The sequence below is a fragment of the Triturus cristatus genome, chromosome 12 (genome assembly GCF_964204655.1).
Source record: "Triturus cristatus chromosome 12, aTriCri1.1, whole genome shotgun sequence".
In the NCBI taxonomy this organism is placed as follows: Eukaryota; Metazoa; Chordata; class Amphibia; order Caudata; family Salamandridae; genus Triturus; species Triturus cristatus.
This window is the reverse complement of record NC_140595.1, coordinates 803653075-803680629: the sequence shown is the minus strand read 5'-3', so window position 1 is coordinate 803680629 and position 27555 is coordinate 803653075. Positions and strand designations below refer to the sequence as shown.

Genomic DNA, 27555 nt, shown 5'->3' with positions numbered 1-27555 from the left:
CGCAGGCCGGGGGAAGGCGCCCGGGGCCGGAGACCCCGACCCGGGGCCCGGCCGGGCCCCTGGACCCAGCCGGGGCTCCGAGGACCGCAGGTGCAGGGGAAGCCTCCCCGGGCCCTACGGACCCCTCCCCGGGCACCATGCCACGCGGCAGGACCCGGGACGGAGACCGGGGCGGGGAGGCCGCCCTCCCCGGGGCCCGGCCGGAGCTCCTGAACCCAATCCAGCCACGGGAGGCACCCCGGCCACAACGGAACCCCGTCCCGGGCCTTTGGCGGTGCCGCAGGCCGGGGGACGGCACCCGGGGCCGGAGACCCCGACCCGGGGCCCGGCCGGGCCCCTGGACCCATCCGGGGCTCCCGGGCCCACAGGCGCAGGGGAAGGCCCTCCGGGCACCCTGCCACACGGCAGGACCCAGTTGCCGGCTGAGGACCGAGAGGGGTCCCAGAGTACCCTGTCCCTAGTAATCCGGAGGAAGGCTACCCCCCCGTTCTTGAAACCCGCGCGCTCCGAGTGACGGAGGGGACCCTAGGGGCGAACGCACCCGGCCTCCTGGAGCCCCGGCTGGGATCCGAGAGGCAAATGGACCCTCATCGGGACTTCCAGGCCTGGCCCTGCCATCTGGTCGCCCCATTGGAAAGCATTGCGCGCGACCAGATGGCCGAGGGGAAAGGAGCCACCAGGTGGCCGGCAACTGAAAGGTCTCCCGCCTGCCCACCCACCAGGGGCTCGGGGTGGGGACTCTGCTTCCCGGCTGGGCCTCAGGCACGGGGAGGACCACCGGAGCTCTCGGGGCCTGGGCGTACCCGGGGGAGGACTGCCCGGGACCCGTGGAGCCCGTCCCTGGGCACTTTGCCATGCCGCGGCCCGGAGGAGGGAAGCCCCGGGGACCTGGGAGGATGTTGCCCGGGCGTAGCCCATCTGGTCCCCGGCAATGAACCGCACAGCCCCGGCATGGGTGTTTCGGCATACCCTGCCCCTACTAATCCGGAGGAAGGATACCCTCCTTTCTTGTAACCCGCGCGCTGCGAGTGACGGAGGGGACCCTAGGCGCGGACGCGCCCGGCCTCCTGGAGCCCTGGCTGGGATCCGGGAGGCGAATGGACCCTCATCGGGACTTCCAGGCCGGCCCGGCCATCTGGTCGCCCCATTGGAAAGCATTGCGCGCGACCAGATGGCCGAGGGGAAAGGAGCGACCGGATGGCCGGCAACTGAAAGGGCTCCCGTCTGCCCGAGCCATAGCGGTAGGGCTCCCGCCTGCCCACCCTCACACCAAGGGCTCGGGGGGGACTCTGCTTCCCGGGTTGGCCTCGGGCACGGGGAGGTCCACCGGAGCTCTCGGGGCCTGGGCGCCCGGGGGAGGACTGCCCGGGACCCGTGGAGCCCGTCCCTGGGCACTTTGCCATGCCGCGGCCCGGAGGAGGGAAGCCCCGGAGGCCTGGGAGGATGTTGCCCGGGCGTAGCCCATCTGGTCCCCGGCAATGAACCGCACAGCCCCAGCATGGGTGTTCCGGCATACCCTGCCCCTAATAATCCGGAGGAAGGATACCCTCCTTTCTTGTAACCCGCGCGCTGCGAGTGACGGAGGGGACCCTAGGCGCGGACGCGCCCGGCCTCCTGGAGCCCTGGCTGGGATCCGGGAGGCGAATGGACCCTCATCGGGACTTCCAGGCCGGCCCGGCCATCTGGTCGCCCCATTGGAAAGCATTGCGCGCGACCAGATGGCCGAGGGGAAAGGAGCGACCGGATGGCCGGCAACTGAAAGGGCTCCCGTCTGCCCGAGCCATAGCGGTAGGGCTCCCGCCTGCCCACCCTCACACCAAGGGCTCGGGGGGGACTCTGCTTCCCGGGTTGGCCTCGGGCACGGGGAGGTCCACCGGAGCTCTCGGGGCCTGGGCGCCCGGGGGAGGACTGCCCGGGACCCGTGGAGCCCGTCCCTGGGCACTTTGCCATGCCGCGGCCCGGAGGAGGGAAGCCCCGGAGGCCTGGGAGGATGTTGCCCGGGCGTAGCCCATCTGGTCCCTGGCAATGAACCGCACAGCCCCAGCATGGGTGTTCCGGCATACCCTGCCCCTAATAATCCGGAGGAAGGATACCCCCCTTTCTTGTAACCCGCGCGCTGCAAGTGACGGAGGGGACCCTAGGCGCGGACGCGCCCGGCCTCCCGGAGCCCTGGCTGGGATCCGGGAGGCGAATGGACCCTCATCGGGACTTCCAGGCCGGCCCGGCCATCTGGTCGCCCCATTGGAAGCATTGCGCGCGACCAGATGGCCGAGGGGAAAGGCGCGACCAGGTGGCCGGCAACTGAAAGGGCTCCCTTCTGCCCGAGCCATAGCGGTAGGGTTCCCGCCTGCCCACGCAGGGCTCCGTGGCTGCAGGGCTCCGGGGCTGCAGGGCTCCGGGGCTGCAGGGCTCCGGGGCTGCAGGGCTCTGGGCCTGCAGGGCTCCGGGGCTGCAGGGCTCCGGGGCTGCAGGGCTCCGGGGCTGCAGGGCTCTGGGCTGCAGGGCTCTGGGCCTGCAGGGCTCTGGGGCTGCAGGGCTCCGGGGCTGCAGGGCTCCGGGGCTGCAGGGCTCTGGGCCTGCAGGGCTCTGGGCCTGCAGGGCTCCGGGGCTGCAGGGCTCCGGGGCTGCAGGGCTCTGGGGCTGCAGGGCTCCGGGGCTGCAGGGCTCCGGGGCTCCGGGGCTGCAGGGCTCCGGGGCTGCAGGGCTCTGGGCCTGCAGGGCTCCGGGGCTGCAGGGCTCCGGGCCTGCAGGGCTCCGGGGCTGCAGGGCCCTGGGCTGCAGGGCTCTGGGCCTGCAGGGCTCCGGGGCTGCAGGGCTCCGGGCCTGCAGGGCTCCGGGGCTGCAGGGCCCTGGGCCTGCTAGGGTTCCGGGCCTGCAGGGCTCCAGGGCTCCGTGCTGAAGGGCTCCAGGGTCTGCAGGGCTTTGGGGCTGCAGGCCTCGGGGGACGCCCGGGAGACCCATGGAGCCCGTCCTGGGCACTTTGCCTCGCCGCGGGCTGGAGGAGGAAGCACCCGACGCCCCGGGGAAGTGTCGTCCGGGCTTGGCCCATCTGGTCGCCCCATTGGAAAGCATTGCGCGCGACCAGATGGCCGAGGGGAAAGGCGCGACCAGGTGGCCGGCAACTGAAAGGGCTCCCGTCTGCCCGAGCCATAGCGGTAGGGTTCCCGCCTGCCCACGCAGGGCTCCGTGGCTGCAGGGCTCCGGGGCTGCAGGGCTCCGGGGCTGCAGGGCTCTGGGCCTGCAGGGCTCCGGGGCTGCAGGGCTCCGGGGCTGCAGGGCTCCGGGGCTGCAGGGCTCTGGGCTGCAGGGCTCTGGGCCTGCAGGGCTCCGGGGCTGCAGGGCTCCGGGGCTGCAGGGCTCCGGGGCTGCAGGGCTCTGGGCCTGCAGGGCTCTGGGCCTGCAGGGCTCCGGGGCTGCAGGGCTCCGGGGCTGCAGGGCTCTGGGGCTGCAGGGCTCTGGGGCTGCAGGGCTCCGGGGCTCCGGGGCTGCAGGGCTCCGGGGCTGCAGGGCTCTGGGCCTGCAGGGCTCCGGGGCTGCAGGGCTCCGGGCCTGCAGGGCTCCGGGGCTGCAGGGCCCTGGGCTGCAGGGCTCCGGGGCTGCAGGGCTCCGGGCCTGCAGGGCTCCGGGGCTGCAGGGCCCTGGGCCTGCTAGGGTTCCGGGCCTGCAGGGCTCCAGGGCTCCGTGCTGAAGGGCTCCAGGGTCTGCAGGGCTTTGGGGCTGCAGGCCTCGGGGGAGACCCATGGAGCCCGTCCTGGGCACTTTGCCTCGCCGCGGGCTGGAGGAGGAAGCACCCGACGCCCCGGGGAAGTGTCGTCCGGGCTTGGCCCATCTGGTCCCCGCCTGAGAACCGCAATCCCCAGGAGGGGTGTCCCGGCATACCCTGCCCCTACTAATCCGGAGGAAGGCTACCCACCTTTCTTGTAACCCTCGCGCTCCGAGTGACGGAGGGGACCCTAGGCGCGGACGCGCCCGGCCTCCTGGAGCCCTGGCTGGGATCCGCGAGGCGAATGGACCCTCATCGGGACTTCCAGGCCGGCCCGGCCATCTGGTCGCCCCATTGGAAAGCATTGCGCGCGACCAGATGGCCGAGGGAAAGGTGCGACCAGATGGCCGGGACCGGAAGGACTCCCAGCTGCCCACACCGAGCCATAGCGGTAGGGCTCCCGCCTGCCCTTGCAGGGCTCCGGGGCTCTGCACCAGGGTCCCTTGTCCCGGGCAGATGGACACTTGGCAGGCCGCAGGACGTGGGATCCCAGGCCCTGACCAAAAATCAGGAGGCCCGGGGCCGGTCCCTGCTTCTCAACACAGCCAGGCTGGGGAGGTCGGGGAGCCTGCCCAAGCACGAGGGACCCGTCCCGGGCACACAGTCCATGAGGTTGTGCGCTCGTTTTCCACAATTTTCTTCAGAATAGTGCGTAGTTGCGCTAGGCAAAGTCCGCCCAGCCCTACTCAGGATGTGCTCTCGTTTTCCACAAATTTTTTTCAAAATTCTGCTACGCAAAGTCCGCCCAGCCCTAGTGAAAACACGCCCTGTGGCGCGTTTTAAGTTGGGGAAATAATTCCCCTTCAATCCTGAGAGCCCCAGGGGGCCAACTAGCCCGCCAGGTGCTTCCAGTAAGCGCCACTGCGCTGTGTTTCTGAGAGGTGGCCCAGGTCTTGTCCCTTTTTACACCTCTCTGCAACGCAGCTCTGTGGCGCTTACTGGAGGTACCTAGTGGGCTACTTGGACCCTAGGGACACTCAGGATTCAAGGGGACTTAATCTCCTAAATTAAAACGGACACAGGGCGCGTTTGCACAGTGGTGAAGGGATGGGATGGTGTAGGAAAGTGGCTCTATATATACTGGACCAAAGTAAAATCAGCTGAACTACGAATTCCGATTTACTCACCTGTTATCAGGAGAGACCTCAGTGCTGCATCTTTGAGCCCAGTACTGATCCTTAAAAGTTATTGTAACTGTACTTACCAGTAACTTGAATTTCCTTCCATAGGATATCATTGCCTGCTTTTTGCTGAAAAAGTTTCTGTGTTGATTTTTGAAAATTACAAATATTCCTCTAAAATCAGCCAAACTACGAATTCCGATTTATTCACCTGTTATCAGGCGAGACCTCAGTGCTGCATCTTTGAGCCCAGTACTGATCCTGAAAAGTAATTTGAACCGTACTTACCAGTAACTTGAATTTCCTTCCATAGGCTAACATTGACTGGTTTCACTTGGAAATTCTTCTAAGTGTGGAGTTTTGGAACTTTAAAATATGCCTCTAAAATCAGCCGTACTACGAATTACGATTTACTCACCTGTTATCAGGAGAGACCTTAGTGCTGCATCTTTGAGCCCAGTACTCATCCTGAAAAGTAATTCTAATCGAACTTACCAGTAACTTGAATTTCCTTCCATAGGCTAACATTGACTGGTTTCACTTGGAAATTCTTCTAAGTGTGGAGTTTTGGAACTTTAAAATATTCCTCTAAAATCAGCCGAACTACGAATTCCGATTTACTCACCTGTTATCAGGAGAGACCTCAGTGCTGCATCTTTGAGCCCACTACTGATCCTGAAAAGTAATTTCAACCGTACTTACCAGTAACTTGAATTTCCTTCCATAGGCTAACATTGACTGGTTTCACTTGGAAATTCTTCTAAGTTTGGAGTTTTGGAACTTTAAAATATGCCTCTAAAATCAGCCGTACTACGAATTACGATTTACTCACCTGTTATCAGGAGAGACCTTAGTGCTGCATCTTTGAGCCCAGTACTCATCCTGAAAAGTAATTTTAATGGTACTTACCAGTAACTTGAATTTCCTTCCATAGGATATCATTACCTGCTTTTTGCTGAAAAAGTTTCTAAGTGTCGATTTTTGAAACTTACATATATTCCTCTGAAATCAGCCGAACTACGAATTCCGATTTACGTACCTGTTATCAGGAGAGACCTCAGTGCTGCATCTTTGAGCCCAGTACTGATCCTGAAAAGTTATTCTAACCGTATTTACCAGTAACTTGAATTTCCTTCCATAGGCTAACATTGACTGGTTACACTTGGAAATTCTTCTAAGTGTGGAGTTTTGGAACTTTAAAATATTCCTCTAAAATCAGCCAAACTACGAATTCCGATTTACTCACCTGTTATCAGGAGAGACCTCAGTGCTGCATCTTTGAGCCCAGTACTGATCCTGAAAAGTAATTCTAACCGTAATTACCATTAACTTGAAATTCCTTCCATAGGATATCATTGCCTGCTTTTTGCTGAAAAAGTTTCGTAGTGTCGATTTTTGAAACTTACCAATATTCCTCTAAAATCAGCCAAACTACGAATTCCGATTTACTCACCTGTTATCAGGCGTGGCCTCAGTGCTGCATCTTTGAGCCCAGTACTGATCCTGAAAATTTTAACCGTACTTACCAGTAACTTGAATTTCCTTCCATAGGCTAACATTGACTGGTTTCACTTGGAAATTCTTTTAAGTGTGGCGTTTTGGAACTTTAAAATATGCCTCTAAAATCAGCCGTACTACGAATTACGATTTACTCACCTGTTATCAGGAGAGACCTCAGTGCTGCATCTTTGATCCCAGTACTCATCCTGAAAAGTAATTCTAACCGTACTTACCAGTAACTTGAATTTCCTTCCATAGGATATCATTGCCTGCTTTTTGCTGAAAAAGTTTCCAAGTGTCGATTTTTGAAACTTACAAATATTCCTCTGAAATCAGCCGAACTACGAATTACGATTTACTGACCTGTTATCAGGAGAGACCTCAGTGCTGCATCTTTGAGCCCAGTACTGATCCTGAAAAGTAATTTGAACCGTACTTACCAATAACTTGAATTTCCTTCCATAGGCTAACATTGACTGGTTTCACTTGGAAATTCTTCTAAGTGTGGAGTTTTGGAACTTTAAAATATGCCTCTAAAATCAGCCGTACTACGAATTACGATTTACTCACCTGTTATCAGGAGAGACCTTAGTGCTGCATCTTTGAGCCCAGTACTCATCCTGAAAAGTAATTTTAATCGTACTTACCAGTAACTTGAATTTCCTTCCATAGGATGTCATTACCTGCTTTTTGCTGAAAAAGTTTCTAAGTGTCGATTTTTGAAACTTACAAATATTCCTCTAAAATCAGCCGAACTACGAATTCCGATTTACTCACCTGTTATCAGGAGAGACCTCAGTGCTGCATCTTTGAGCCCACTACTGATCCTGAAAAGTAATTTCAACCGTACTTACCAGTAACTTGAATTTCCTTCCATAGGCTAACATTGACTGGTTTCACTTGGAAATTCTTCTAAGTTTGGAGTTTTGGAACTTTAAAATATGCCTCTAAAATCAGCCGTACTACGAATTACGATTTACTCACCTGTTATCAGGAGAGACCTTAGTGCTGCATCTTTGAGCCCAGTACTCATCCTGAAAAGTAATTTTAATGGTACTTACCAGTAACTTGAATTTCCTTCCATAGGATATCATTACCTGCTTTTTGCTGAAAAAGTTTCTAAGTGTCGATTTTTGAAACTTACATATATTCCTCTGAAATCAGCCGAACTACGAATTCCGATTTACTTACCTGTTATCAGGAGAGACCTCAGTGCTGCATCTTTGAGCCCAGTACTGATCCTGAAAAGTTATTCTAACCGTATTTACCAGTAACTTGAATTTCCTTCCATAGGCTAACATTGACTGGTTACACTTGGAAATTCTTCTAAGTGTGGAGTTTTGGAACTTTAAAATATTCTTCTAAAATCAGCCAAACTACGAATTCCGATTTACTCACCTGTTATCAGGAGAGACCTCAGTGCTGCATCTTTGAGCCCAGTACTGATCCTGAAAAGTAATTCTAACCGTAATTACCATTAACTTGAAATTCCTTCCATAGGATATCATTGCCTGCTTTTTGCTGAAAAAGTTTCGTAGTGTCGATTTTTGAAACTTACCAATATTCCTCTAAAATCAGCCAAACTACGAATTCCGATTTACTCACCTGTTATCAGGCTTGGCCTCAGTGCTGCATCTTTGAGCCCAGTACTGATCCTGAAAATTTTAACCGTACTTACCAGTAACTTGAATTTCCTTCCATAGGCTAACATTGACCGGTTTCACTTGGAAATTCTTTTAAGTGTGGAGTTTTGGAACTTTAAAATATGCCTCTAAAATCAGCCGTACTACGAATTACGATTTACTCACCTGTTATCAGGAGAGACCTCAGTGCTGCATCTTTGATCCCAGTACTCATCCTGAAAAGTAATTCTAACCGTACTTACCAGTAACTTGAATTTCCTTCCATAGGATATCATTGCCTGCTTTTTGCTGAAAAAGTTTCCAAGTGTCGATTTTTGAAACTTACAAATATTCCTCTGAAATCAGCCGAACTACGAATTACGATTTACTGACCTGTTATCAGGAGAGACCTCAGTGCTGCATCTTTGAGCCCAGTACTGATCCAGAAAAGTAATTTGAACCGTACTTACCAGTAACTTGAATTTCCTTCCATAGGCTAACATTGACTGGTTTCACTTGGAAATTCTTCTAAGTGTGGAGTTTTGGAACTTTAAAATATGCCTCTAAAATCAGCCGTACTACGAATTACGATTTACTCACCTGTTATCAGGAGAGACCTTAGTGCTGCATCTTTGAGCCCAGTACTCATCCTGAAAAGTAATTTTAATCGTACTTACCAGTAACTTGAATTTCCTTCCATAGGATATCATTACCTGCTTTTTGCTGAAAAAGTTTCTAAGTGTCGATTTTTGAAACTTACAAATATTCCTCTAAAATCAGCCGAACTACGAATTCCGATTTACTCACCTGTTATCAGGAGAGACCTCAGTGCTGCATCTTTGAGCCCAGTACTGATCCTGAAAAGTAATTCTCATCGTACTTACTAGTAACTTGAATTTCCTTCCATAGGCTAACATTAACTGGCTTCACTTGGAAATTCTTCTAAGGGGCCGGTTCCGAACCGGGTCGGAAGGGCACCGAACGTGATCCGGCCGGAAAAACTACGAGCCGTATGCGTGTTTTCCGGCCGACTCATACAGCTGTACGAGCGATCAAGTACGATGCGAGCTACATTAAATTCACCGACTGAGTCGTTTCCGGGTCCGAACCGCTCCGTACGTCTTGGTCGTAAGCTAACCGTGGCGTGTAATGGATGCGATTCATGACTGAGCCAGTACGATGCACGCGTCGGACAGCCTGTGCGAGCCGGAGTGTCCGGCTCGCAAATTGTCCTGGTGGTTGCCTTTGTGGGTCCGCGTCAGACACTCTGTCAACCGCAGCCCTACGACTCGGACACAAGGGGAGACCCATGGGTCTCCCCAATACAGGCATGAACGGTGCGGATGGCACTGACGCGTACCCACTGTAGGGGGCGCACTTGTCGGCGACGTACCCATTCCGTCAAAGAGGGCCCATGTACGTGTCGTACGACCGGCTCCCATTGACTTCTATGGGAGTCCGACAGAACCGAGTCCGGCAGCATACGACCGGGTCGTACTCGCTCAGTCGGACTGCAGGACTCCAGCTCGGTCGGAAAACACTCCGGATCTGGCTCGGTCGGAGTGCTTTCCGACCCGGATCGGAATCGGCCCCTAAGTGTGGAGTTTTGGAACTTTAAAATATTCATCTAAAATCATCTGAACTACGAATTCCGATTTACTCACCTGTTATCAGGAGATACCTCAGTGCTGCATCTTTGAGCCCAGTACTGATTCTGAAAAGTAATTCTAACCGTACTTACCAGTAACTTGAATTTCCTTCCATAGGCTAACATGGACTGGTTTCACTTGGAAATTCTAAGTGTGGAGTTTTGGAACTTTAAAATATTCCTCTAAAATCAGCCTACTATGAATTCCGATTTACTCACCTGTTATCAGGAGAGACCTCAGTGCTGCATCTTTGAGCCCAGTACTGATCCTGAAAAGTAATTCTAAAACTTATGAATTCACCCAGGCACTCTCCTTGCAGTACTCTAATCATTCAGTCAGTATCCAAGTATTCATGCAGCGAGCTAGGCACTAGCACATGGACTGCCTCAAACGCCTATCCACTATGCATGCAGTCCTCTAACCACCTACACACTTGTCTTTTGCACCTTCAATTCCCCAGTCAGTATCCATACACTTCCAGCAAACACCCTGCCACTCCTCTTGCACTCCTCTAGTTACCCACACAGCACCATGTACTAATCCATTCACTGCGCCAAAACCCAACCACCCAGGCACTCTTCTTTCAGTACTCTAATCCTTCAGTCAGTACCCAAGAACTTAAGCACCGAGCCAGGCCTTAGCACATGGACTGCTTCAAACCTCTATCCACTATGCATGCAGTCCCCTAACTAACCAACACACTTATAGTTCTGCACTTATACATTCAACAAAAAAACAATATTTCAGTTTCAATATTTTAAAAAACATTTTTATTTCCATTTATATTAAAAATATATAATGTAATTTAAAAAATAAAATATGAAAAAATAAAGTTAAAAAATGGTAGAAAATCAGTATCAAAAAATACATATAACTATTATTACATTTAAAAATTATCATTTAAAAAACCTTCGAAATTCACTGAAAAAACCATAGGTTTCAGACATGTTATAGTTAGGAATTAGCATTTAAATAAACCTTAGAAATTCACTAAAAAAAACATAGGTTTCAGGGCTGTTATAGTTAGCTGGACATTTCACTCGTACAAAACCTTTGAAATTCCTCCGTTATAGTTAGTTCTGCTAACTATAACTCGCACACCCGCAATCCACTGCTGATGATGTCATATTACATCATTCATGACATGGTCAGTGACATCACTGATGACATCACTGATGACATCTCAAATGAAATCACTGATGACATCATCCACTTGACAATCAGATACACCTCATCATACAGTAGTATAACCTTTCATCACTCACTGTAAAATACAGAGTACCATATTTGAATCCATTGACACACCAATGCAAGTTTCTAAAAATCCACTCAGTGATTCCTAGATCTACACACACATCTAATCACTTACCTATAGATTCACTCATACATGCTGTCAATGATCAATAGAACACTATCAAATATACTTATACACCTATATCGACATTACACACCAGCACACATCCTATAATGCAGTCATCCTACTCGCTTATGCAAACAATGGTTCATACTTACATTTACTCAGCTACACACTTCTACAGACACCACTTCATTTATTCATATAGATAGTAACTTATACTTAGTGTGTTTTAAAATAACTATTACAAGTATACAGTTATCCATACAGTCACTCATACAATCACTGAGTCTTATGTATACTTATTTATATACAACAACTGTCACATACACTGCCTTTTATTTTTCTAGTTTGTTGGACATGTACCATTGAGAAATATATTTGCTCATCACCACACCCATAAAGATATTCACTCACCCAAACAACTGTTATAACATGTAGTCTTAACCTCAAATACCTACTGAATCAACTATTCACGCATCTTTGGGCAGTCACACCCCCCACCGAACCACACACACATTCTTTCTCCCATACAAATACTCAGTTAACTAATCAATAACTGATATAGACTTTCACATAGCTAGTAACCAACTGGTGCAGCAGTTTACACAACAACTGACAAAGTGATGCAGATATTCACACAGTTTAGTCACTATCCAATATATTTAGTGAGACACTATAAATTAGTCAAGTAAACAGTCAATCACACTGCTACTAAATCCTCCATCCAGATATTTATATTGATATATCCACTCATTCTTCAATGCAGATTGCTATATATATAATACATATTTAAATATGGAACCAAACCATATTCACTGGATGATGTCATCAGTGATGTCATTTGAGATGTCATGAGTAATGTCATCAGTGATGTCACTGACCATGTCATGAATGATGTAATATGTGACATCATCAGCAGTGGATTGCGGGCGCGCGAGTTATAGTTAGCTGAACTAACTATAACGGAGGAATTTCAATGGTTTTGTACGAGTGAAATGTCCAGCTAACTATAACAGCCCTGAAACCTATGGTTTTTTCAGTGAATATTTATATAGATATATATTTACCTACTGGCAGTCGCCAGTAGGTAGTTATAGTTATGACCTAGTTTCCATAGGAAAAGCGTTTTTTGTTTTCTCAATAACTTTGACGCCGGTTGACAAATGTCAAAACTAGTGGCCCGCTCGGGTCTGCTCCTGTCTTGAAAGTTTTGGGGTGATTCACCAAGCAGGGGCCGAGAAAAAAGGGGGGTCCCAAAACGCGTTTTCCCCATTTTATTTTCCATAGGGAAACTTTAGACACAGCTACAGCCCGAACTGCTGAAAGGAATTACACAAAATTTGGCAAAAAGGTAGTGCTTGGTTCAGAAAGCGACTTTTTTTTTAAATGTTGTAAATCCGTTTAGTAGTTGCTGAGAAATTCAAAAAGTAAAAGTTGCAATATCTTGGGCAGCGGTGAATTTGCGAACCCTCCCGTCCACGAGCTTCACTGTGATTGGCTGCCAACGCTCCAATCCAGGAAGTGTTGGCAGCCATTTTGTGACTCGGATACAGAGTCACAAGAAAACAGAAATAAGGATGAAAAACAAGAAAAGAGGTCAGGATACAGACACTCTGACACCCTAGGCCTGCTGAGGGGTTTCTCAGGGACACCCAGGGCCAAAGAAAGCGTTTTTTTTTTATATCGTCCGAATTCGCGCTGGGTACCCAAATCCGGATGGAACAATAAAAAATAGACGAAGGGCGGGCATCCGTGCTTGTTATTTTTAAGCCCCCGAGTGGTCCAGGCCCTCGGGGCATGTCGAAAATCTATAGCGGGGGGCCCCCGCAGCCCCGGGGACCACCACCTCCCAGGGCTTGTTTTTTAATGTGTGGGGGGACCTCCAAGGCCCACCCACTGCCCCAGGGCACTAAGTATGTAAATTTGGGGGTCCGTTATGGACTCCGAGTCCTAGGGACCACCACCTCCCAGGGCTTTAAACACTTTGAAAGGGCCTCCTCCTGGAGCCGTCCATTCCTCTGGGGACCGCCATCCCCCAGGTCCGACTCCTGCAGTGTCCCGGGGTGCCCAACCCCGGGACACTGCTGTTTGCAATGACAGGGCAGGAGCTGTGTGGCTCCTACCCTGTCATTGCAAACTCTGCTTTGGATTTTGGAAGTGAGAGCAGGTTTCCTGCTCACGCTTCCAAAATCAAAAACAGATTGCTTTTCCACAAGGGGAGCTGCATGTTAGCAGTTTCCCGTGTTGAAAAGCAATGCCGGCTCCCGCAGGAGACGGGGAGCCAGCGGGACTGTGGGGGCATTGGGGCTCTCCCCCGGTCCCTAAGCATGCGGCCAGGTCCCGGGGGGTGTTGTCCCCGGGGTCCAAAATGGCCCGAGTGGGGGGAGTGGCAGTCCACCCTCCTCCGTTTTTTTTCTTGTTAAAAAAAAAATTATATTTGGGCATGCCCCAGGGAATGGGGTCCCCGGGGTGAATGTAAATTAATGTAGATTAGATGTTTAAAAAAAAAATAAAAATTGGAGTCGCGACCCTAGCGTGGTGCTCAGCTGGTGTGAACACGATGGGTGCACGGCCCTCAGCGCAGCCCCCTGGTGTGAACGCGATGGGTGTGCGATGCTCAGCGTGGCCCCCGGTGTGAATGTGATGAGTGCGCGGCGCTCAGGGCTGCCCCCCTGGTGTAATCATGATGGGTGCGCAGTGCTCAGCGCAGCCCCCTGGTATGAACGCGATGGATGCGTGGCTCCACTTTTTCTGAAAAAAAAAATATTCACATGTAAGAAAACAGAAGACATTATATAATTTTAATAACAAAAAAATAACAAAAACTATTTTTAGGATATTAAACTTACAAAATATCACAAAAACAAAATTACTGAACAAACCATAGGTTTAATGAACATTATAGTTAGAAATTAGCATTTAAAAACCTTTGAAATTCACTGAAAAACCATAGGTTTCAGGGACGTTCTAGTTAGAAATTAGCATTTAAAAAACCTTTGGAATTCACTGAAAAAACCATAGGTTTCAGGCACGTTATAATTAGAAATCAGCATTTAAAAAACCATAGAAATTCACTGAAAAAAACATAGGTTTCAGGAACGTTATAGTTAGTTGGACATTTCACTCGCACAAAACCATAGAAATTCGAGCGGTATAGTTAGTTCAGCTAACTATAACACGCACCCCCGCAATGCACTGCTGATGATGTCACATATTACATCATTCATGACATGGTCAGTGACATCACTGATGACATCACTGATGACATCATCCACATGAAAACCTGATGCTCCTCCTCACACCCTAATATAATATAATTTTCGAAACCATAGACACACCAATACCAGTTAGTACATACCCACTCACTAATTCCTAGGTCTACACACACATCCATCAGATGTGCATCAGATTTTCACGTGGATGATGTCATCAGTGATGTCATCAGTGATGTCATTTTAGATGTCATCAGTGATGTCATTAGTGATGTCACTGGCCATGTCATGAATGATGTAATATGTGACATCATCAGCAGTGCATTGCGGGGGAGCGTGTCATAGTTAGGTATTCTAACTATAACGGCGGAATTTCTACGGTTTTGTACGAGTGAAATGTCCAACTAACTATAACGTTCCTGAAACCTATGGTTTTTTTCAGTGAATATATATATTATTTTTTTTCTTACCCAGCAGCTGGCGCCACCAGGTAGTTATAGCTAAGTCAGCTGTTCTATAGGAAAATCTTGTTTTGCATTGCTAATAACTTTGGCCTTGTTTGATAAATCTCCACTAAATTTTCCAAAATAATGCTACTTTTTGACTGGTTTTGGAATGGAAAGTTGTGGGGTGAACCGTCAAGCAGGCGCCAAGAAAAATGGGGGGTCCTAAAACATAAAATCCCCATGCATTTTCTATAGACTTCTTTAGACAGGGCTACAGCAAAAACTGATGAACAGAATTACACCAAATTTTACAGGAAGCTGGATATTGGTACGCAGATTGTGCTTTTTGTGATTGGGTGTAAATTTATTAGCAGTTTTTGAGAAATTACGGTAAAAACAAATATAGGCATCTGGACAGTTGATGTCCAGATATGCTCCGATTGGCCAATTTAAAGGAGACTAGTCAATCCTGATTGGCTGGTTTCAACCTGAACAATATGTTTTGGCAGCCATGACAATGCTCAGAGACTTGGTCCCCGTGTCTTGAAATACATTTTTAAAAATGTAGTGGGGCAGAGTGAGCACACTTAGACCACAAAGGGCATGTGGCGGGGGGTTCACAATGGGACCCCCCCATATTGGCTGGCCACACCCTGGACAACATGATGGAGCAGCTGGTACAGGACTCAGAAACATAGGCCACATTGAAATGCATTGTAGTGAATGGCAGGGTTTGAGGGTGACAAAAAGGAGCATGTATAAAAGGTGATAACTGATTTTAGTGAGAATACAAATTATTTGTTTTTAGTACCATACCAATTTTAGGAATTGTGGTATGTTCTAAGCTGATTTTACCGTGTGGAAAATGCTGATCTTCTGCTGGGATCTCATGAATCATATTTCAGAGAAAACTGTTTTCTCATGTTTTTCTCATAGGCGTTATATATGGTGATCCAGAAGCTAAAATGAGAGCATATTTTCTGTATATTCCAGCCCTGTCAAGCACCATGCAACAGGTGTTAGACTAACATATTTTACTGCTGGTGTCTGCATCACCACACTAAAATGCATTAGTCATGTATATTGTAGCTCACAGAAGACCTTTGAGATCCTCTCACTGCCATAATGCTGCCCTGCTGGCTGCCCAGGTTTGCAATTATGCTCTCACACCCAATTTATAAATATTGGGAGAGCATGCAAACCTCTACTTTAATAAAAACAAACGGCCCTGCAGGATGGGGTCCCCAGGGCCTAACAAGGCTCAGGGAGAGCAACTATTTAGGTTGTGGCCCTGGGGGATGGGGTCCCCAAGCGGCCTTCCTCCCCTTTGATTTAAAAAATGGCCCTGGAGGATGGGCTCCCCAGGACCTTAAAAGGACTTTGGGACTTAGTCCCCTATCCTGAACTTTTTAAAAAAGTGATATAATGGAGCAAGGTAGGGATATCTTGCCCCCATAGACCCTGTGGGGGAGACTCAGAAGAAGCCCCTCTGCGACCAAAATAAAAAATAAAACGCAATTTTTGCCACGATCACTCAAGACTTCCTTGGGATTGGAAAGAAAAAAAAAGTGGTGGCCCAGGGCTGCATTCTTTAATTAAGGGGAGGGGTGCGCTTGGCCGTTTTCAGACTCAGGGACTCCATCTCCCAGGGAACAATTTATAACTATGGGGGGGCACGCGGCCCACCTCCTCTTTAATTTAAAAAAATGGCCCTGCAGGATCGAGTCCCAAGGGCCAAAAGAGTCTTGGGCAGAGGGGCCAAGTGGTCTTTCTCATCTTCGATTTAAAAAATGGCCCTGGAGATGGGCTCTCCAGGGCTTTATAAGACTAGAGGAGGGGGACTGTGTGGCCCCTTCCCTTTATTTTAAGTTGTGGCTCTGGGGGATGAGGTCCCCAGGGCCTAAAAAGGATTGTGGGGGGCACAAGCCTCCCCTCCCTTTTAATTAAAATAAAATGGCCCTGGGGGATGCGGTCCCTAGGGCTTAATAAGGCTTGGGGACGAGGGCCATGTGGCCCCCTCTCCTTTTCATAAAAAAAGGGCTAGGGGATGGGGTTCCCAGGGTCAACAGGGATCGTGGAGGGAAGTCATGTTGACCGCTCCCTTTTAATAAAAAAATAGCCCTCGAGGGCCTAAAAAGGGTTATGGGGGGGGGCTACGTGGCCCTACTCTCCTTTCATAAAAAGGCCCTCGGGTATGGGGACTCCGGGGCCTAACAAGGCTCAGAGAGGGCTGCCATTTGTCCCCTCTCCCCTTTAAAAAAAAGGACCTGGGGGATAGGGTCTCCAGGGCCTAATAAGGCTTGGGGAGGGGGCACCTAGCCCCTCCCCTTTAAAAAAATAAGGTCATGTGCAGAGGGACATTGGCTTTACATATGGTAAAAAATATTACTATACGTGAAAAAAACAGCCTAGAAATTCACTGAAAAACCAAAAGTTAGAGGAACGTTATAGTTAGGTGAATATGTCAGTGACAACATTAACGTTTTTACATAAAAAAACTGAAAAATTAACCAGTTATAGTTGACAGAGTTAACTCTAACATGCGCTCTGCCATACCCTGCTTATGACGTTACATATTTCATCACTCATGACATGTTATATAACATCATTTATGACATCACTGATGACATCACTAATGGCATCATCCAATGAGTGTGTTTGTTTTATAGTTTGCATAGTGGCGGGTAACTACCATATTACTTTTATGACTTAAATGTTATGAATTTGAATTCACTACCAGTAGGGAAACTTATTGTAGAGTGGGCACCGTTACTCCTCTATACTTAAACTGAGCAGCCATAGAGAGGCAATCTTGCCTTCCCCACCATAGAGTCACACTACAAAGGCTGGAGGTTGGCATTCTAGCAGCCAACTCCACCTGGTTTTTAAATGACAGCTGCGGGCCGGGCGCACAGGAGAGAGCGTTACATATGGAAGCATAACCTCATTTGCTTATCTAACTATCTGTGCTATTCTGCTATTTTAACATGTCATATGTTTTATGTAAATCAATTGCCTGCTTTAAGTGTTATGAATTTGAATCACTGCCAGTAGGGAAACGTATTGTAGATGGGGGGGGGGGGTACCGTTACTCCTTTATACCTAAACTGAGCAGCCATAGAGAGGCAATCTTGCCTTCTCCACTATAGAGTCGTGCTACAGAACCTGGAGGTTGGCGTTCTAGCAGCCAACCCCACCTCGTCTTTAAATGACAGCTGCATCCTTGGTCCGCCAAAGGCGCGCCAAAGGCAAACCTGTCTGCGCCCGTCCGCGCCCGAACGGGACGAGGGGCCGCGAACCCTGCTCTATCCAGAACAGGTCTGTAAAGGTACTCTAAATATCAGCTATTAGCGACTAGACCACCGTCAAATCCCCTATGTATTCTCCTGCTGGGGGTAAATAACTTGCATGAACTTAGAGAAGTTTGTACTCAGTGCAGTTTTGAGGTGGACAAAAATATGGTTACACCTATAGTATCCCCCCAGCAGTCAGAAGCTGCATGGAATATGGGAATAATTAACGCTTGCTCAGTCCCTAGGCATGTCATTGACATTAGAACCTTGTAGAAGGCTGCAGGACGACCGTGAGGCACTACAATTAACTCAACATGTGTCCACAACTACACATGAGAAAGGGCGAACACTGGATCTTATATTTTCCAACAACCCCCAGATTACAGTATCTAAAGTAATCCTGTACCCTGGTCAGACCACTGCCAGATTCTGTTTAGGCTACCGAAATCTGCCCAGCAGATCAAGGTCATGGCCCAGCCCATCCCGACGAGGAGCTGGTCGAAGCTTGATCCCGGAGCCTGGACCAAAGCTGAAGGACACAACCCCTAATTTTTTAGGCAATGTAGAGGAGGATTACCAGCAATGGGAGAGGTGGATTGTTCAGTCATTGAATGCAGGCATTCCAAACATAGGCACCAACCCCAAAACACAGACAAAAAAAGTCCCATGGTACAACAACCATCTTATCTTATTAAGAAAACAATGCAAGAAAGTGGAAAGGAACTGGAGAAAGGAGTATGAGCCAGTGCTCAAAATTTAAATATATAACCTTAATTAGGTCCTATCATAATGAAATAAAGAAAGGACAAGCAAAATTTTATGAGGAAAAAATTACGCAGGCCTCAAACTCCCCGAAGGAACTATTTAAAGTGGTTTAAGCCCTAACCACCCCTCAAGAAAGGAACATCCTCCCACAAGCCACAATAGAAATAGTAATTAAATAGTATCTTTCTTTCACAAAAAAGTGACTGATATTTATGACCAATTTCAGGGTACTACCGAACCAGCTGGTGGCAAGAAAACTAATGTCTGGGAATTATCCCCAACTCCAACTCTATCACAATTCCCCAGGCTCAACGAAGAAACTAATTTTAACCTGATAAGGGTAACCAAATCAGGATCCCCACTTGAACCTGCATCTCCATATATCCTATCCAAAGCAATAGATTTCATTCTCCCTTCACTAATGGAGCTACTCAATCGTTCACTCGATGTGGGTTTGGTTCCAAGACACTGGAAGCATGCAGTAATCAGACCTCTACTGAAAAAACCCCACTTAGATCCAGTAATACATGGCAACCTTCGACCTATTTCACTACTTCCTTTTCTGGGTAAACTTCTGGCGAAACATGTCAAACAGTCATTAGACAGTTATTTAGAGGACAATGACATTCTCTGTCCAACCCAGATGGGCTTTCATGCTCAGCATTGCATAAAAGCGGCACTTCTGGTGGTTACAGAGGAGCTTAAATCTCTGTTAGATGAGGGAGGATCCACCGCTATCCTACTTCTCAACCTGAGCACGACGTTTGATATCGTTGATCATACCATCTTGAAAGATAGGCTAAGGGATGTAGGAATTCAGGATAGAATGCTGGATTGGCTTGTCTCCTTTCCTGAAAACAGATCCTGCCAAGTTATGGAAAAGGTATTGGTAAGCCCCCGGCCCCCAAATCCCCAATAAAAGCCTGGAAATTTGGCTGGATAGAGCCCTTGCAATGGATTGTCAAGTAAACAAATTGTCTGGAATCTGATTCGGGCTACTCAGAATGGTCAGGAAGGGATTACCATTGATCCCAGATCATTTAAGGAAAACTGTGATTCAGTCCCTAATAGTCATGGCCTATGGCATCTCTTTTTATGTGGGCTCACCTAAGTACCTAACAAAGAGTCTTCAGGTCATGCAAAATGTGGCAGCTAGGCTCTTGCTAAAGGATTAAAGCCACGTTTCAGCAGCAGAATCCTGCAAACTGCTCCACTGGTTGCCGATTGAGGCAAGAAACAGGTGAAAATCCCTTTGTATTGCACACGAGGCCATAAAGAACTAAGGTCCAGTGAAGCTCAGAAATCTGTTATCTTCGTATGTGCCAGCCAGACTCTTAAGATCCTCTCAACTACATCTCTTAAGCATGACCAGAGTCAAAAGGTCAAGATGGGGAGGAAGATCATTCGCACACTTGGTACCTAAGCTGTGGAATGGTCTCCCACTCGGCCTTAGATCACTACAAGATTAATCCACCTTTAGAAAAAAAACTCAAGACCTGGTTGTTCCGCTATAGAATGCATTAGTAGGTACGGTTACCCAGTTCAGCACTCACCAGCACGGGGAAGCCCTCGGGCAGCCATGCGCTCTGCAAATCCCAAACATAAACTTAAACATACCTACTTTTCCACAGCCTGTGTCCAGCTAATACAAAACGCATGTTTTTTGTTTTTTAGAGTCTTATATAGTGCGAACTAGACCTGAGAAACCGGGTATCAGAGCACTTTACGTGAGCACCAGTTTCGTTACAGAAAGACACATTCATTTTTGTTAGTCACGGGGAGATTAAGTGATTTGCCCTGAATGACAGGATGTTGAGCGTCGTTGCCGAGACTCGAAACCAGTTCCCCAGCTTTGAGGTCGACCGTTCTAGCCGTAAGGCTACATCCTCTCCAAGTGCTCCTAATGCATCATAGATGTGTTGATGTATTGAATATGTTATAAATCTTTGTATTGAAGAGTAACTCTGTGTGCAGGTGAAAGTTGAAAACCTGTGTTTATTATGTTACAAATAAGCTTTTTGGTACTGCAAAAAATGTTTCCAGCAGGGCAAAGATTCTATATACTATATACTAATTATTGTAAGTAGCCTTGAGTCATTAGGCAGAATCATCTAGGCATGACAATTTCTACTTAACATAGAAGACTGTGTGCACTCAGAAGATGGGCTGTAAAGTTTTCACCACAGTATGAAGGCTGCAGGTAGTATGATCTTTAGTACATCCAGACCTCGGTTATTTTAAGTGAACAGTCGCTGTTCGGACACGTTTTGCATAAAATGTACACTGTTCTTAGTAGATAATTTTTAATACTCTGTGGTGTATTTCTCAAGAGAGTTTCTCTGTCTGCAAACAGTGTGGCACAGAGTAAACTCTCTCCATAGAGTAAACATTGTTAACAGTACCCACTTTCTACTTATATCCACTTATTTTCTCAATGTAGGTTCAAAAACTGTCAGGGGTTTGATACAGGTAAAGGTTGTCCGTAGTAGGGCATTGGCTATGCAACATGTCTTCAGTATCTAGAGGAACTTAGTTTTCCCTGAGCAACTGTATCCAGATGGAACACCATGTGCAGAATAGATTACTCTTTCATCTGTGGTTCATAGTCAACATGAACTCAGCTACCCATGAAGTGTATGGTATAGGGTCAATGTTGCACATAAGACAAGCTTGCTTTACCTATGGGGGTTGTATGTATGATAGCAGTAATGATGCTGCATATTATTCTGAGCTTACTTTCATAGCTCTAATGCTATATCCGTTTATAGAGCAATGTGTACAAAATAAGCTTGGATGATGCCATCAGTGATGTCTGCAATTATGTCATTTGCGATGTCTGTCATCCGTAAAAATCATAAATTATGTCATAGAATGTCATGAGTGATGTAATATGTGAGGTCGTAAGCAGTGCTCTGCTAACTATAACAAATTAATTTCTGTCTTTTTTTTGTTCAAAACGGTAATGATGTCATTGACATATTGACCTAACCATAAGAGTGCATTATCCTTTGTTTTTTTCAGTGAATTATATATATAAGCAAAGGTCACAAGTACATTATAGTTAGGCTCACATTTCACTCATACAAAACCAGTGAAATTCAGCAAGTTTAGTTATTTGAGCTAACTATAATTTATGCCCCCGCAATGCACTGCTTAAGACCTCACATATTACATCACTCATGACATGGTCAGTGACATCACTGATGACAACGGCTGTGGGCTGCTTGGGTTTGGGTTCATGTGGCTGGGCTGGTCACAGGACCTAGTAGTAGGCCATGCATGGCACTGGTTATAATAATGTGTGTGGTGATAAAAACATAGAAATTCACTGAAGATCACAGGTACATTATAGTTAGGTTCTGAATATACTTGCACAAAACCCTAGAAATTCAGCAGTTATAGTTAATTCAAGTAACTATAACTCACGCCCTCACCATCCACAACTAATTACTTCACCTATTACATCATTCTATGACATCATTGATTTTATCACTGCAACATTTGCAATAAAATAATTGATGAGAAAACTGTTACCTTAGAGTGCCGATAAATTATGCCAAAAGGCAGCTGAGAGCTCTGGGTAGTTCCAAAGTTTAGATGGAGAGCAGCTCCTGTATGCTCCATACAGCACCAGCAACACTCTGGATTTGCTCACCTCAAATGTCTGTTTTTCTAGCAAAGTTTTTAACCATAGGACTGGCACAGTGCCATCCACACTGAGCTAAAAAAGGGACATACTGAGGCCACCATAGATACAGGCACACTCTTTCTGTTACACTGACAGACACAAAGTCATGCAAAACAACTACATACAAATCATGGCTAGTAAAGAAGCACCACATTTATGTGGGATTACACTGAGTATTCAGTGTATGGCCAGTAGCCTACCTGTGAATAAGCCTGTGCCCTCTAAACAAAATGACAAATCATCGCCCCCTCAGTTTCCTTGTAGCCTGTAATGAACTGGCAGTAACTATACCTGACTGTGAAGTGTGGACCATGACAACACAGCAGAATATGGTGGGGCTCTAGAATGCCAAAGAAAACACAGATTGTCACAGGACAAAGTCAAAGACAAACAGGGGCAGAGCAACACAGCTCCCCCAGACTCATGAGACCGTTTGGCCATAAAAAGACTATTCATTTTCCAGGAGAGAAGAATTTCTAGTTAAGGGTATGCAGAGGTGTACAGCCCTGCAACCGGCAACTTTCCAAATTCTTTCTTTTTTCAAAACTGGACGAGAAAACAAAGTACAAACCTTCATACTTTAAAAGGAAAAAGAAGAGTAGATTCAGTGGGAGACCATTTGTGCTCCAGTCAGTGGTGTAGCTAGGGGGGCCGGTCTGCCACAGGTGGCATGAGTTTTGGAGGTGGCTGCTTCCCCTGCTATCACTTGCCAACTCGGGGCGGCAACAGCCCCGCCCCCTGCTCCCCTCCAGCACCCCCGCTCTTCACTGCGGCAAATGCTGAGACCGCCATGGCTGTAGTGAAGAGACCACAAGGGCAGTATGTGAACAGCTATGGTTCAACAGTAACCCATAGCTCTTGTCTCATGCCCTCAACATCCCCACACTTTCCATACGGTATCTCCCTGCCTCCCTCCTCCATCCTTGTTCACAGCGGTGCAACCTATAAGAACTGTCTCCTGCCGGATCACAGTCCCCCCATAATATACCTATACCCTTCTGCTGGCAGGGTGCTGAACCGTCCTTCCATCCTCTTCTGCCACGTGGCACCACCCACTCACCACCATGCCTAGTGATTAATGTGTAGAGTAAAAAAGAGATGCCGGCGTCCAAAGGTTTCTTTCGGAGGTGTCACTAGTGCTACAGAATACGAATGCGGCCTAGTCTTAATGCCAATGCACCCCTCTTTCTTTCACAACTCTACACCACTTCTCTCTTTTAATCAATTCACTCTTGCAGACTCATTTTATCCTTCATATCTCCCTTTGTGAATGCTTTCCCATCTTTCTCCTCCTTGTGTCTCCCTTTCTGTATTTCTCTCTGTTGCACTGATAATGAAAAATAAGTCCTAGTACCTAAAAATGAGGTCAGGTGCCCAGCAGCTGCAACCACCTGCACAGATTAAGCACTGAATTTCTCATAGTCGCCACCGGTTTCCGGATGCAGGATGTCCTCATGGCAGGACACCTTGTGCCTGGAAATCTGGCCTTTATTGGGACCGGATCAGTTTTACTTCACCTCGTGCTAACTCAGGGACCTTTGACTAGGTGAATGTTTACAACTGTACCATCATGAAGGTGAAGTAAAAACTGTGCACACCCCCATTCCTAGTGCAATAAATATACACAATGGTGACACCAGGGTGTCATTCAGTGAAATAATTAAAAATGTATTGAATCTGGTTCCAACAGGTGTTTTGGAAGAAAATTCAAAAACTGGTTGCAAACAGTCCAGGAGCAAACCCATTGCCTGGTGACGGGGACAGTTTAAGCCCAGTGTAAGATATAGATTGCAAGAAAAATGCTCATTGTTTTGTAGCTGGATAGGAAATAGCCTTTAATACTTTTCTGTCACCAACATGTCCATACATATGTATGTCATCGTCTCCATTTCCTTCCACCCAGGTGAATAAGGAAGAGCTATGAGGCTGCCGAGGGGGGCCCTGAAAAGATGCGGTATTTTGCTGATGGTGTGCATCTCTCTGCTGCTCTGTGCCCTGCTGCACACCATGCAGGCAGACAGAACCTGGTCCACAAGGAAAACTGATCTTTTAATTGTTTCTGAGTCTCGGCGTCTTTCTGGTCACTCCTCCCTGGAGATGTCTGATGGGATGTTCGTCTACCATCTCAACCTGCATGAGCACCAATCAGAATTCCCCTACTTTCAGCATCACCAGTGCCGATTGCAGCAGGAAAGGCTGAACTTTTGTCGTGTGGCACAGAATAAGTCTCTCCTCCTGCTGGCCACCAAATCCCACCCAGAAGCGTTCCGGAGGCGAGTTGCTCTGCGCCAGACTTGGGCCAGAGATGAGCAGCTCTCTGACTTTGTGGTCAAGCATGTCTTTCTCATGGCACAGTCCCCGGATCAGACACAGATGCAGCAGGTGGCAGAGGAGAATGCTGCACATAAGGACATCCTTCTGTGGGACTTTGCTGAAAGCCATCACAACTTGTCGCTGAAGGAGCGCTGCTTCATTGAGTGGCTGCACTACAACTGCAAGGAGGTGGATTTTATCTTCAAAGGTACGTCTGATGATGTTTGTGAATTGGATGTGGAGCTGTAGTGAGGTTGTTACATTGGTAGTAAGTCTCCAGGGCCTCCCTTGACTCACTGATGGTCATCAGCAAATGAATGACCAGGAGCTGCTGTCTGCACTCACTCCTTAGACAAGTGCAGAAGCCCATGTGCCACTGGTTCAGTATTCGCCTCAAGAGGAGATGATAGCTGTTAGAATCGGGGGTCTCTGGTTGGCGCAGGTATGCACTTGCGACAAGCAGGGACCCTCTCCTCCAAGTCAGGGCAAAGGATTGCTCTCAGCAGACAACCCCTGCTCACCCTCTAGGTAGTGTGGCGCGAGCAGTCAGGCTAATCACTAGAGCACATATGGTTAAGCACTTGCAATGTTCCACAATAATCACCAACCCACCACACAGAGGCACCAGACGGTAGTAGTAAAAATATTGCTCTTTATATAGATTTCTTAAGCAGGCTTTTAAATACAGTCTTTAGGCTTTGAAAGGGGTTCCAGTTACTTGTTACGATTTAGGATGCCACAGTTCTTATAAATTCAAGGCTGGGTGCTGACTGCACCTCATTGGGTTCTGTGCGCGTCGTAGCAATCTCCGTACGCGACGTACTGCTCTTTGTACGCATTGTACCGCTCTTCGGGACGATCTCCATGATACTTCACGCTTCCCGCGTGAGCAGGTGTACGGGGCCGATGATCTCGAGGCAGTACGGGCCGTATGGGTTGCCTACGACGAGGCGTACAGTTCTCAGTGAGGCCGCCGTACGCTGCTGGTACGCTGGGGGGTAAAAAGGGCGCACAGTTCTCTACGCTGCAGCCGTATGCTGCAGGTACGCTTGGATCTTGGAAGCGCACAGTTCGCCTACGCTACAGCCGTATGCTACAGGTACGCTGAGGTTTCTGAAAGCGCACAGTACCTTGTTTCTTCTTGAGGTGTCGAGGCGACTCAGCAGTCGTAGAGGGGGGCGTCCCATGTCGCGGTGCGGTCCTGCTTCTCAGAGGGCAGCGATGCGTTGTGGGGCGCCTCTTGACTTTGACGTCCGTCGCGATGCGGAAGAGGGAGGGGTAGCAGCTTGAAGTGAATCCAGCGGCGAGGCACTGCCAACAGGGTGTCATCCAGGAGAGGCGAACTCAGGTGCAGGCGGTCTTGACAGTGGGCTCTACGGCTCGGGGGCCACAGATGCTCGTTGCTTGGACCGGACGGTCCGTTCTTGCGTTGCGAGCTCCGGCTCGAGGGGGCAGCAGTTCGCGGTGCTCCGGCCAGGTGGGGCAGGCCGTTACGGTGCTAACTGCGGCACGGTCGTCCAGAGGTCACTTTGCTCGGCGGGATGAGGACGCACAGGTTCTCAGAGTGCAGGACAGCGTCTCCGTCGCACTCAGATCTCCGGAGTCAGCGCTGAAGGGGGGAATTCACCAGCAGCAGTTCCCTTCTTCCAGGGAGGGGTAGCGCCCACTGTTCCTGGAGCGCAGTTCAGGAGGCAAGCTCACAAGCAAGCCCTTGGAGATTGTTTCAGATGCACAAGTGAACAAAAAGTCTTTCAGTCTTTTCTTCCTCTCTCCTTCTTGCAGCAAGGCACCCACCACAGGCCAGTCTCTTAGGCTAGAGACAGTAGTCCTCCATGTAGCTTTCCCAGGTCCTTCTCTTCAGGCAGAGTTTCCTCTTGGCGTCAACAGGATATAATTTCTTAGGAGCAGGGCTCCTTCTTTTATACACAGTTTCTTTTGTTCTTTGTGACCAGGGGGCCTGTGCCTGGCTTGGTCCGGTTTTGGAGCACTTTGTTGTGGTGACTCTGCTCTTTCCTTTCAGTGCACAGGGCAGAGACATCAGCCGCTCCACAGGGGGCGGAGCCAGCATTGTGGTGGCAGAGCACAGCCCTATTCAGAGTCAAGGTGTACTCCTCCCACCCATCCTGGTGTAATCTCTCTACCCACCACCTGGCAGCCAGCCCTGTCTCCTGGAATTCCCCTTCCCTGGCCCTCACTGAAACTAGCCAGCACACACACACAGCAGAGGCGGACTGAAATGGTTAGGCAAGTAAATACTAACTTTCTAAAAGTAGTATTTACAAACACAGGATATTAAAATAAACTTTACTAAAAGAAGTATTTTATTATTCTGAGTTCAGGCATACTAAACTTGACTTTCTACCATGCTCTCTGAGTCCGCTGGGATTATAGAGTGTAATAATTCCAGCAGCCCATCCTGGCCTATGGAGAGCAGGTAGCCTTCCAATAGTGAAAAACGAAAATGGCTGTAATTCACTATTAGGACATTCCACACACATCAGGGCATGTCCTACCTTATGCTTACAATGCACCCTGCCCTTGGGCCTACCATAGGGGTGACTAATATGTAGTTAAGGGAAGGTTTAGGGACTGGCAAGTAGGTGCACTTGCGCAGTCAGCATGACAGTACCAGACTGCACGCAGGTTCTGCAATGGCAGACCTTAGACACATTTTACTAGGCCGCTTCTGTGGGTGGCACAACCAGTGCTGCAAGCCCACCAGCAGCATTTGCATTTACAAGCCCTGGCACTCCTGGTGCACATTACTAGGGGCTGATCAGAAGATAGTAGCAAAGTAACCATGTCTAAGTAAGGAAGGGTTTACTA

General features: G+C 48.5%; 1 protein-coding gene across 1 annotated transcript in view; it reads left to right on the top strand.

The window, feature by feature from the left end:
• The window catches only part of LOC146782906 (N-acetyllactosaminide beta-1,3-N-acetylglucosaminyltransferase 2-like), an 85879-nt gene that overhangs the window by 38605 nt on the left and 19719 nt on the right, over positions 1-27555 (top strand). The window contains exon 2 of the mRNA XM_085640038.1: positions 24320-24937. Coding sequence (XP_085496164.1) covers positions 24337-24937 — 601 coding nt within the window. The 5' untranslated portion in view covers positions 24320-24336. The remainder of the gene's footprint in view (positions 1-24319; positions 24938-27555) is intronic.